Genomic DNA, 13,036 nt, shown 5'->3' with positions numbered 1-13,036 from the left:
GAGACACACAAACACACACATGCACACACACAGAGGGCTGAGGTTACTAACACAACACGTGTGCTTGTTGGTGTTTCTCACTTGCTGGCACCAGCGTTTTGGGATTTCTTGTCTTTCCCTCCGTGCGTGCGTGCATGTGTGTGTGTGTGTGTGTGTGTGTGTGTGTGTGTGTGTGACTGTTACACAAGACAGAGTCCACCTGATGAACATGAGTGTCAGCGTTCACACTCAAGCACCCGAGGGAGAAATAGAGAGCGACAAAAAAAAAGAGAAAGGCAGATTTGTGAATCAGTTACTTTGTTTTGAATTTATCATCAAGTCATTTCTCTTTTTCTTTGCGTGTAAACATTCGTTTGTGTCTCTTTTTAATCTTAACTCCATAATTCCAACACATTACTGTAGTTCATTCAGTAAAATGTATGTAATGTGCAGCTTAATGAGCAAGAAAAGCATTTTTTGTTCATCGCATTTCTCAGTTTCTGCCATTTGTGGTTTGGAAATGCTGATGATGTGTGCAGTTAGGCTGACATTAAAACATTACAAATACCTTGTTTGGGTATTTAGCCATAACTACAATCACACATTTATTGTGTTTAAATGGTCAAACGTTTTATTTGAGATATGAGAAATACTTTTAACTCATTCTACTTATCAAATTTTAATATGTAACCACTTAAATCCAACTCCTATGAATCCTCTGCAGGACTTTTCTTAGTTTGTGTGTGTGTGTGTGTGTGTGTGTGTGTGTGTGTGTGTGTGTGTGTGTGTGTGTGTGTGTGTGTGTGTGTGTGTGTGTGTGTGTCCAGCCTTTTCTGGCAGTAATGATGGAGCCATTTGGAAAATTCAAGCTGTTGTCATACGGCTAACAAGATCTTGTTATCCTGGAAGGTGCAACTGAGCGTCTGGTTGTGTGGATGACTCGATTTTGTGTGTGAGTGTATGCTAGACAATCTGTATACCCTCATGGAGAACCATCTAAATTTATATCTGTTTTTGGCACCTGCACATTCAGTTCTGTTCAATGAAAAAGAAAGATGAAAAAGCTTCTCTTCTCCTCTTTTCCTGCATTTTCACGGCCTCCACTTACGGGTAAATATAGTCTCACTGCTTGGCACAAAAATATGTGGAACAAAACAAGACAGAAACTTCTTGAGAAGAGCTTTAAGTTTATGCATTGTCCTCTTTTTAAAAAAAAATATTCACCACAGCTCTTCTTCTTTTAAATTGTTCCAAAATTTGAATTTATGACTATTTTTTGCTTTGATGTAATTCATCCGTTCACTTCGTTGACCTTTCTCTCATTTTATTTGATTTCTTCTGTCCTGTTTTTCCTCCAGTAGCAGTAAACATCGTTGCACCGAGACACTGTTTACTGGGGTGAGAGCCCTGCTGTTTCTTGGAAGAGGAAGGCTTGATTTCTCAGGAGCACAAAGTTTAAAATTAAATTAAACTGAATCTTTCCAATTCAAAAAAAAATTCTTTGTGAATCTGAAGCTCACACTGAAGTCTTTGTTATAAGAAAGTTCAGTGATTCGCTCAGTTTCAGTGCCCTGTGTTGTTGGATTGTTAGCATTTCAATGCCTTAACTCGCTTGGCTGAACATTTAGAGGACGCCTTGGCTGCAAACCCTTCCTGTTACTGGGGTGTGTTATGGAGTGAGGAGTAGGTTTGCATGGAGAACACAGGCACATGTAATGCATTCACACATACATGTACACGAACATGGAAGGCTCACGCGTGCACGCCAGTAGCCGCCATTAAAGTCGAAGCACATAAACAGACATAAAATATAAACAACGGAAATGTCAAAACAAAATGATGTGCTACTGTTGTTATTGTTTACAGCCCTGTTGCTATGGAGATTGTAGTAAAATTCCAGCCAATGGAAACACAGCCGACCAATCAAATTTCACTGTCTAGGCAGTGTGCCCCCAGCTGTTATTGTGACCCAGAACTCACCACACACACACGAATTCAGTGATGCAGGCTGAAGGGTTACTCACAAATGCAGGGCAGCTTGCGTGTTTGCATGGAGATGTTAATACACACACACACACAGACACACACACACACACACACACTGCTTATCTTTGCATTAGTGGACATTTCACTAATTAATAGTGTAGACGCACCCTGGCCTGAACTTCAGCCGAGCCTAACCTTAAACCTTTAACACTAACCCAAAACCGAACGCTCACACTGAGTTAAAAACGCGACCTCGTGGGCAACAGTTTCTGACCTAAATGTGAAGTGATTGAAACTGAGCAAAACAATTTCCGTGAGTAATACAAGCACACCCACGCACACCTTCCCACACATGCGCACACTCAGCCACCTCTCTCTATACATGCACTAGGCATGTAATGTGGAAGCTGTCGTGACGATCCTTCCGATTACCGCTGTTGTTTCCTTTCTGCCTAATGGCTTCAGGCACTTCCTCTCTGCCTCTGTCCAGCTACCCATCGAGTCAGTTCATTAGACTGTTAAACCAATCACGTTGCTCCCTCCTGCCGTCGCTGAATTTTATTGAAGAAAGTGGATCCAGATCTGACCTAGCAACAAGCAAAAGGTGCCCTGAGCTTAAAGGAGTGCAACAAAGAGCAGAATTGTCTTTAAAATATTCAATAAATTTACAGTTAATTAGGAATCTTTCACTTATCTGCAGAGTTTCAGCTCCAAAACAGATGCAAATTTCAAATTTCCAATGTTTCACTCCGTTACACATCACTGAAGAATCACAGTGTTTTGAACTTTTAGTAAACTGGAGTGGGAGGACTACAGGGATGGCAGTTAGTTTTCATGTCAGAGTGAGTTTATAAAGAGAAATCCTCAGTGATGCAGTGACAGAGGCTCAAATGTAATGTCAGAGTTTCAGCGCCACCAGCCTCCAACTTAAACAACGCTGCAGTGGAATCCAAACACATATGGAAAGCAAGGCTGCGGGTGCGCTGGAGCTGTTAAACTGTGTGTGGTCGCCTTTCAGTGTGTGTATGTTACAGTAAATCTGCTCTGCATGTGGACGTGTGTGTGTTTGTTAGAGATTGATGAAAGGAGAGCCCGAGAGCCTGGTGAAGGCTTGGAAAGGAGCTTGAATAAAAGTAGAGCTTCACATAAACAAACGTGCAGATTTTTATGGGAATTATATTTTATGTTCACATTTTAGATAAAAGTGTTTACATGCACTCACAAGCTTATAATTTTAAAACACACACTGAGAAAGTTGGTCCTATCTCTCAGTGCCTTGCGAGCCTTAAGCACCATCAACAAATCTACCCAGCAACACACACACACCCTCATGCAGACACACACACGGCACGCTAACCGCAGTTCCCCAACCCTTACAAGTTAAACACGTGTTTCTTTCACACCTACCCGCTTCAAACAGATGGGAAGGAAGGTGAACGCAAAAGGAAATCGGAGAAGGTGGAGGTAGAGAGCGAGACGGGACAGACTGGAGGAAGATGGGAGAAAGGAGGGCACAAGTGTTTTTGCAGAGTCCACTAACGTGAAGTAATGAAAGGGGAAAAAATCACTGCGGGCAGAAAACTGGTCAGGCGTTTACTCTACACATGCGCGGGCACTCGCACTAATAGTCACACGGGCTCGCGCTATTCAGTGATGGACTCTGCAGGGGGGCCAGACGCAACGAGCGACAGTGTTTGTCTCTGGGTGAGCGTGTGTTTGCTCGCATCTGAGGTCACCGCACGAGGGAAAAGGTCACAATAACAAGAAAAATAGACCAGGGAGGAAGAGGAAGAACTGGGATATATGCATGCAGGCCATCTTTATCAAAGTAAAGATAGATGACGTTGTGGAAAATTAATGATGCCAGAAATAAAGGAGACATTCGGTAAACAAAGCAGAATGTGAGAAAAGTCCACAGACGATGCTTTGGTTTATCGGAGCTGGCATAAATCAGTCACATGTCCCGGCAGATTTATGCATTTGCTGAGTGAAATTCCACAGACTGAAAAAAAGCAGGGAGGAGACAGAGACATGTGTTGTATTTTGTTCATTCGCAAATATAGAAAGCTACGATGAGCGATCGTTGTGGCCATGTGGACGATGCTGTAAGAACAACTAAGCATCTGTGGTGTCTGAAGTGTTCGTGTGCGTGTCATCAGGGCCGAGTGTCGACTATGATCAGCAGAAACATTTGGTTAAAATGTCTACTCGTCTTTAGTCATTCAAATTTCCTTTACATGCTGACTTACGCTCACTATTAGCTGCAGTGATCCATTACAGCGGGTCTGTTTATCCACAGTACTTTGATACATTTAGAAACATTTTTGCAGCTTCCATGTAATTTTGTAACACAAGTACAAAGTAAAATGTCACCTTTAATGTCATTTGATCAGATAAAATATACATTCAGTTTATACCAAACACATTTTCCTTAAAGATTAAGCATTTAATCACATAAACCTTTGATTTTATATATTTATATATTTTGGATTTTACTCAAAAATGTTGCTTCATGTTTATTTAGGGTGAATTTTTTTTGAGTGCACGCCATCTGTTTAGTTATGCATGTAAGTCAGAATGAAACAGACTTAAAGCTCCAAAAACCCGTTGGGTTGCTGTGAAAAGCATAAAACACAAGCTGTTAGCACTAAAGAATTCAGCTGAAACGTGTCTATTGTACAGGTTGTTGCAAACACACGTAGTTTAGGTTCATTTTTACAGTGCCACAGAGCTCACAGTGTTTTAGTGTCTGCTAACTTCTCTTCATTAACTCATGAGAGACATGAGTTACCCTAAGAGGCTTAGACAGTGTTTGGTCTTATGGCTGGGTGGCCTGGAATAATGGTCCAGTTGGTGCAAGCACACTGTGTGCGTGCATTAATAGAGAGGGTAACACCGCCCTGTCACAGCATGTTTATGTGTGCGTGACTGTGTGCATGTATTATGATGTCTAAAGCTCCTCTTAACTGCTGGACCACCCGTCCATGACACCGTCAGCAGACCGTCTGTCTCTCTCACTCCTCTTATTCTGTTTGTCTCGTAACATCTCCAGTGTTGCTAATTTTTCTTAAAGATTGCAGCGGGTTTGAAACTCTCTGTGCTTTTTCCCAGGAATTGTCAGCAATAGAAAGTCTGGCTTAAGTGCACTTAAAACGTGGGCCGATCCTTTTCTTTCTGCATACTGAAACTTGGCATTCGGTGCAGAATATTAGTGCTTTTTTTGTGGTCTCGCACAACGTGGAAAAGTTGGGGATTTACCACCTTAGAAAGGCAATATTTAATATGAGTTGACTTTTTGTGTTTGTTTTTTTGAGCTGGAAAAACAAACAAAGAAATTAGCCGTCTGTTATCTTACAGCTTTGTCCTCTGTGAAACCCTCAGCCTGTGTCTGTCCATGAGATCGGCCTTTATGTGAACTCGAGCTACTTAAGCACACTCATTGACACTCTGTAGCCCCAATCATAGACATATATTATGTGAAGTGGATGTTTTAGTATCTAAATAAAACTGAGATAGCAGAGCTGGGAGTTATGAAACAGAGAAACTGATTTGAGTTTAAAGTGCTCGCCTCTAAAAACAGCACCTCTGGGTGCCTGCCCGGAGTAATGTCATTAGTTTGAAGTGTAATGAGCGTTGACATTCTTCTCTAAACAAATCTTGTTCCAAGATTTTTCCAGTTAATGATTTAAATCAACATTTAACCGCTATTAACATGAACTTTTGATTAATGTACACAACGTTTTGTTTCTCTGTCTTCATCCCAGGTTCAGACTGTTCCCGTAACTTTACCAGTCCCTCGGGCCTCGTCGAGTCCCCGGGATTTCCCGACAAATACCCCCACAACCTCGAGTGCGCCTTCATCATCATTGTCCCGCCCAGAATGGATGTCACCCTCACCTTCCTCACCTTTGACCTGGAGAACGATCCCCTGCCAGGTGGAGATGGAGACTGCAAGTACGACTGGCTGGAAGTTTGGGACGGGCTCCCGGGAGGTACGACATTTATGCTTCGGATCTGTCGGATCGTGTGATCACTGCGTTATTGTCACAGCTGCTGCGATGATGCTGATGGAGATGTCAAACTATTTCTCAGCCTTGTCATGAGTCAGTGCAGAGAGCAAAGTGAGTAATATATGTGCTCTGCCCTGCCTACATCATTATTGACCGAGGTGGAGTAGCAGCTATTTTAGAAGCTATGCGTTGGTAGATGAAAGCTAAGCTTACAGGCAGGATGCTGGCACCCACTGTGGAGAAACAATGCAACTTTTCAAGGGAAAAAAATAGCAACTGTTGAGCAAAGGGAGAAAAGAAAGGGAGTGAGAGGAGGAACAGTGGAGGGTGGGATATTTCTGGTCTAACTGCTACAAGAACTGGAAGTTTAGAAGGACTCCAACTCTGAGGCGCGCAACCCTTGGACTGAGTTTCAAGCAATGGAAGTGGTAGAAAGAAACAGAAGGAGAAAGAGAAGTCATCGACTGCTGGGAACGCTGGAGCAAAGGAATGACCTCTGGTCTACCTTCGACAGGAGGAGTGGGAGAACAAAGCTGGGCTGGAAAGACGTCCAGAAAGAAGCATTTAAATATTTGGAAAACTTTGCCAATTTTATTTTAACTTTTAAAACTTTGCTTTAAAAACTGTCAGAGTATAGACACAGAGGATATTAAACAAGTATTATAAAACCATTAAAAACATCAAGCAAAGACTGACTGGAATAACACAGCGCTTTCCTTTCTGTAAACATGAATTTCGCCTTAGGCACAATGGAAAAACAGAGACACGATGCACATTACGGAGGAAGCAGCTTGAAGGGATACTAAAAAAATCCCTTTCTTCAGGGGTCAGAGAGAAGAGAAGACTTCTGCTTTGAGTGATGGAGGGAGGCAACGGGAAATACAGTGAGATGAAGAGGGTTGGAAAGGGAAGGAAATTTACTGGGTGAGAGTCAGAGGTGAAGGACTTTTAGTGTCAGGAATAAAAAAATCCTCGACAGGAAGAGTGAAAAGGCAAGCGGAAAGAGTCTGTTTTTTTTAACAGCAAAAGGTGAAAGGAGTGGGAAGAGGGAGGAGACGCTGCGAGACAGCCAGCTGACCTAAAAATCGATTTATTCAAAATGTAAAGGGAACGAGAGCCTGATACTAAAACAGCGCTCACTCGATTAGCGGCAGAGACACCAAACGGTTGTTTTCAGTTTTTCCTCTGTGTACACATATGCACGAGTCATTTCTGTTGAGTTCGTTTTTATCTCCTAAAATCTAAACCCATCCATCCAAAATGGGAAGCCAAAAATGGAACGGCAAATATGTATAATCTTTAAAAATATTCAGTGTTTGCCTCCTCTCGTCTTCTCGTCTTCTTTTCCTGCTTTCCTTTTCTCTCTATTTCAAATATCCACCCATTCCAAAAGGGAAGGGGAGAAAATCAATAGCACTGATCGATCGCCGGCTATTTTCTCTCCTCCTCCACAAACCTTCTCATGTGTATATGTGTGTGTGTAAAAGAAGAAGGAGTAGCAGGATGAGTCAACTATTTGTGTAACACTCACACACACACACACACACACACACACAGACCCTTGGGCTTTAAATCACACTCATCTGTTTATGTTGACATTCTAGTTGTGGTATTAGAGAAGAAGACAGTAGAGGAATCACTTAGATCTGCACACACACACACACACACACACACACACACACACACACACAGATGTACAGTATGTGTGTATTTGTATATATTAGTGCACTTTCTCAAACCGTGTCCAGATGGATGAAAGGAGGGAGGTGAGGACATGAGGGGGTGGAGTGATGAGCAGATGCAGGAAAATCAGTGCAAGTCATGAAGGATACAAATAAACAAGCGTGAGGTTAAAAGATGAAAAACATAAGATTATAATCTCGACCGCTGGACGAGTACGAGGTTCAGTAACACACAAACAAATAAATGATGACTAACTGCTGTTTGATTGACAGTGGGCCCTCTGATCGGTCGATACTGTGGGACCAGGGTGCCTCCCGAGATCCAGTCATCCACTGGGATCCTCTCTCTGTCCTTCCACACGGACATGGCCGTGGCTAAAGATGGCTTCTCGGCTCGCTATAACATGACGCACAAGGAAGTCAGCGAGAGTAAGTCGGAGTTTGTAGCGTGTTTTCTCTCAAAATAACGCAAACGAAACACGGATATTTGTCAAGATCTGCTCCCCCCTCCTCTTACAGCCTTCCACTGCAGTAACGCGTTCGGCATGGAGTCAGGAAAGATCACCGACGACCAGATCGCGGCGTCGTCGACCTTCGCCGACGAACGCTGGCTGCCGCGACAGGCCCGACTCAATTACAACGATAACGCGTGGACGCCCTCGGACGACAGCAACAAGGAGTACATACAGGTATGAGTGTGTCCATCCAGAAACCTCACATGGTTCAAAAAGCCGCTCCTCGAACACCTCGACCTCTGGAAAGATTATTTCACGGACGTTTTATTGTTTTATTTCCAGACCCTAATCCTTAAATGCAGAAGTTTACTCTGCCTAAACTAAAAACAGACTGCGCTCCCATCTTAACACCATATTTTTCCTCGTGTTGACATATCACACATAATAACTCTACCGCAGATATATTTGTCAGCGTATGTGGGAGAGCAAGTGAGAGAGAGAGAGCGAGTGGGAGGTGTGGCGCTATCAAGGTTTAGCAGCTCGATGCCCGGGTAAGGCATTGTTTCCTGTGTTCCAGCTCTGTGCCAACTTTGTGCCATCCCTGAGCTTGAGTTATGAGGCTGTCTGGGTGAGATGGGAAGGGAAGGCGAGGCCGACTCACCCCCTAAGACGGGGAAGACTCAGGCGGGTCAGAGGGCTGCTTTTCAGCCAGACACCTTTTGTAAACAACAGATTACCTTTTTGGTTGTCACGTAGGGATAGCCTCACAAAGCCAGCACGCAGATTTAGCGTTGCGCTTTGCAAAGGGACAAATACCTTTAGGGGGGATTGGTTTTGCTACAGGTGTGTTTTGTAGAAGAGGCTTTAACCTTTAATGTAACTAAGTAGTAAACATGGGATCTTTACTGGGGTTTCTTCCAGTTCTTTAAAAGGAGAAAGCATTTATAACTCACCAGTATGTTTAAAGCGACTCTGTTTTTAAAGCCATTTACTGGACTCATTTACACATGTTTCCACATACATATCCTCATAGAAGTCCTGAAAGCTTCCTTATCCCCCCATAAGGAAGCTTTCAGGACTTCTATCGATCAAAGAGCAGGCCGAACAGTGAGCCTCGACCCTGATATGGCTGTTTCAGCAGACGAGTGACTTTCGAGATTGATTATCACTTAAACCTGTTTGACCTACGACCCCTAAAGCATTGCCTATTGAACGTTCTTTACAGGTTGCATTTGTTAACTAGTTAGGATCAGCTCAAGCATGGATTGACTAACCGCTGCATACCTTCTGTGTTAATTTTAGTCCTTTAAGTGATACAACTTCCTGTTTCAGATGTATGACATTCACACTTTCCTTATTTATTTTATCTTTATCTTGGAACCTTTTTTGCAAGATGCTGCACGCCAGATTGCAAACTGCTGACCTTAACTTCTCCTACAGTTTTCTGACTTGCCAGGCTGCCAGCTGCAAGGCTCAGTTTATTCCCAGGTTTCCTAAATTTACTACACAGTCAGAGTGCAATACGAGCGTGGCTTGCTATGAGAGCCTAGCATCCATTTGTTTGTTAGCAGTGTCAGTAACTCAGATATTTATGCATTAAATGTTTTTAGAGGAAAAAATTTATGTATCTTTAGTGGCGGGCTGCAGAGATTAAACATTATTAAGCACATATTGTCTATGACAGACAAACGTCTCCTTTATGTTAGCTGGACCAGTGTCACAAACACAGTAGTCACAGACGTGGATTAGAAGCAGCACTTCAGACCTCATAAAAACACAGGAAGAGATTGTGGCCAAGAGGAAGTGCACAACGCCTCTCACAGCTGAAACCTCACACCCTCAGGGCCACTCTCAAAAGTAGCTGACAGAAAACAATTTGTATAAAACACATTATTTCATTTCCATGTTTTTCCTGTTTTTCCTCGGACGCTCAGACAGACGATGTGATCTCTCCCGGTTTGCGTTGGGTTTGTGTCTCTGTGGTCGGGGCATCGTGTTCCACAGAGGCTCTCAGCTGTTCCTCTGCATTAACACCTAGCACAGAGCAATGCCTCTGCATGCATGCATGCATGCGTGTGTGTGTGTGTGTCTGCCTTGATGAGCAGCTGTCATAAATGCCAACGTGCCTCTCCTTCTTGTATCTTGCACCCTGTGGAGTCTTACAGCTTAGTGCTTGTGAGTGCAGGGCTGAGTTTTCAGATCAGGCGTGCTTTAATAAATTTAGGATAGCTCCTCTATTCTATTCTATTCTATTCTATTCTATTCTATTCTATTCTATTCTATTCTATTCTATTCTATTCTGGCCTGGCTCACTGAGGTGTGGTGCAGATTGATGATGCGAGTGCTGGTGGCTCTGTTATTCTAACAGCTCTGTGATTGATGAGGGACCTTCCTTCCTTCTTTGGGAAGTCTCACTTAGCCCTCAACCCCCCTGGATTTCATTCTCTTTTCTCCCTCTTCCTCCCATACTCACCCCGCCTTCTCCTCTCATCTGTTCCTCTCCTCGATTTCGTGTTATCGATTAGTTGTCTTGGTGGATCTCTGTCTGGCCCTGCCGGTGCACGCCTGTGTGTGTGTTTGGTGGAAGTAATCTGGAACACCTGTCTCTCTGACAGATAACAAACGCAGCATTTTACCTCCCCTGGTGTTTTGTACGATACCTCAGTGGGACATACAGCACACACTCGCACAGTAAACACACACAACAAGTTCTGATTAATCTGCAGGTTTCTGCAGCTCCAGTCGAGGAGAGCAAATGTTGTAATCTACACTCGAACTTTTCTCATCTGCTCCTCTGTGTGTGTGTCTTTAAAAATATGAAATACTCGGGTTAAAGAATCACAGGTGTGCTCTGATCCTGGCAGGTAACTCCACTAAAGCTTCAGTGATTTATATTAATACATTTTACTTCAGGTATTTTCAGACCAGCAGTGTTTGTTATAAATATGCAGCCGTTCATTAGCAGTGTTCAGTGTCTTCCCAAACACCATCACTTATTGTTTCGTTAGACTCCTTCCATATTGAGAGAATTTATAACAACGTCTTGTTATTTTCCGTTGTTATTTAAATACCTTCATCGCTCTGCTGTGTTTACTTGTTTTGGGCACTATGGAGCAAATAAATTCGAGTCTACTTCAGGGACCTTGAAATCCCGGAGTTTGAAGCTTCGCATCCTACACAGTGCTCCCCATGTATAATGCAACGCAGCGAGCAGCATGCCAGCCACGTAGCGTAGCATCCACAATCAGGACGGGGAGGTGATTATAGCTATTGTATGGGAGGAAATTAAAATGAGCCCCGGGTCATTACTATCGATCTGCCAGGAGAGAGCCGCAGAGTGGAAAGAAACCGAGAGGAGTAGATGAGGAGGGGAGGAGAGAGTGCCGAACGGGGGAGATGGATGCAGATAACTCCAGGTGTATATTTGTGGGATTATTTTTGTGTGTCTTCAACTGCTGTTGCACTTAAAAGGTCTTCAGACATTTCTTTGATCAACGATAGCTTTAGAATGAAATCTTACATCTTCAGTACATTTGAGTCTGAGGATTTCTGTGTTTTCTTTTACTTTGTCATCATTTTCTTATTAAGTAAAAGTTTAAAACCTTTCTCTCCCCAAACAGGTGGACCTCCATACTCTGAAGGTGCTTACCGGCATTGCCACACAGGGCGCCATTTCAAAGGAAACGCAGAAGAATTACTTTGTTACCTCCTTCAAGCTAGAGGTCAGCACGAACGGAGAAGACTGGATGATCTACAGACACGGCAAAAACCATAAGGTAGGTTCAAACACACGAGGCGGGAGCTGCTAACCGGCGTCGGGCTCCGCTGGCATCTTGATGGGAGAGGTGGACGGAAATATGAGATGGATTATATGCAGCAAGAGTTGACCTCAAGCCCAAAATTTAACTGGTGTCTGCAATTACAGCCTTTCCACTGCCATTCAGTTGGCCTCATTTAAGGCTTTATGACTGAGCCAGAACCAGCACGAGTCTCCAGGCTCTCGGTGATATCTGACATCATTGTATGCAACTGCATTTACACTGCACATTCTGCTTTCCCATCCCATCTGGTTTCTTTTAGTTTCTGGTCTGAGCTCTGCCTAACGTTGACCTGATTGGGGCCGGGTTCCAAGCTGTTTTTCTCTGAGGTGTTAAGGCATGATGTGTCATCAGTGTGCACGCTGCAGTCTGGCCAGCCAGGTAGAAATAAAGCAGACGGCATTAAGAGTCTTAATGGTTGAGACTGCAATTAAAGTAAAAGAACATTCCAGTGGTTTTGGCTGGTTTTTCCATCAGAGGCGTTCTCCCCCTGCCCGTGGTCACACATGTTTGTCCTGCGGTCTAACGCCACGTCTGACTTTGTGCTGTAAACCTTTATTTCTTCATGAATGCTAATGCATGCACGCAGTCACATATGCATGCGCTTTGCTATGAGAGGGAAACAGGAGCTCCAGTCTAACCATGTGGAATTCCTTAGTGGAGATCCCACAAGACTTACAGCAAATGTTAACTCCCACAGAAGTGATGGTGGGATAAAACAGCACACAATAAAAGATGGGGATGATGGATGATTGAGGAAATGAGGGAATTTCTTCAGTTATATTTACAACATATTAAGCTTAGTTAACTTTTATTTTTAAGGAAAAAAGCTAATATCTTTGGTCATTTGTGTTATGTGGTAATAAACGGCATCTGTTTTACAGTAAATGGAAGGAATAATCTTTTACATTTCCTGTGGAAATTTGGACTACAATAATAGGAGCTCAAACATGATGTCAAAGTCGATGGTCTCATTAACTGTCCACAAAAATCTAGGCAAAAATAAAAGTTTATAGCTTTTAGAAAACTTCTTTATATATATATTTTATTTTTCCCAGGCATGTGTAAGTGTAACCGATCATATTTTAGATTAATATCTCCATCAT

The 13,036-nt window shown here is 43.1% G+C and overlaps 1 protein-coding gene across 4 annotated transcripts in view; it reads left to right on the top strand.

The window, feature by feature from the left end:
• The window catches only part of LOC113008322 (neuropilin-2-like), a 92,850-nt gene that overhangs the window by 26,187 nt on the left and 53,627 nt on the right, over positions 1-13,036 (top strand). For all 4 annotated transcript variants that reach the window (XM_080291002.1, XM_026145670.2, XM_026145668.2 and 1 more), the window contains exons 4-7: positions 5,730-5,957; positions 7,931-8,086; positions 8,177-8,346; positions 11,733-11,888. In XM_080291002.1, coding sequence (XP_080147128.1) covers positions 5,730-5,957; positions 7,931-8,086; positions 8,177-8,346; positions 11,733-11,888 — 710 coding nt within the window. The remainder of the gene's footprint in view (positions 1-5,729; positions 5,958-7,930; positions 8,087-8,176; positions 8,347-11,732; positions 11,889-13,036) is intronic.

Source organism: Astatotilapia calliptera, chromosome 16 (assembly GCF_964374335.1).
Source record: "Astatotilapia calliptera chromosome 16, fAstCal68.1, whole genome shotgun sequence".
In the NCBI taxonomy this organism is placed as follows: Eukaryota; Metazoa; Chordata; class Actinopteri; order Cichliformes; family Cichlidae; genus Astatotilapia; species Astatotilapia calliptera.
The sequence above is the reverse complement of the archived record's forward strand: the minus strand, read 5'-3'. Positions and strand labels throughout refer to the sequence as shown.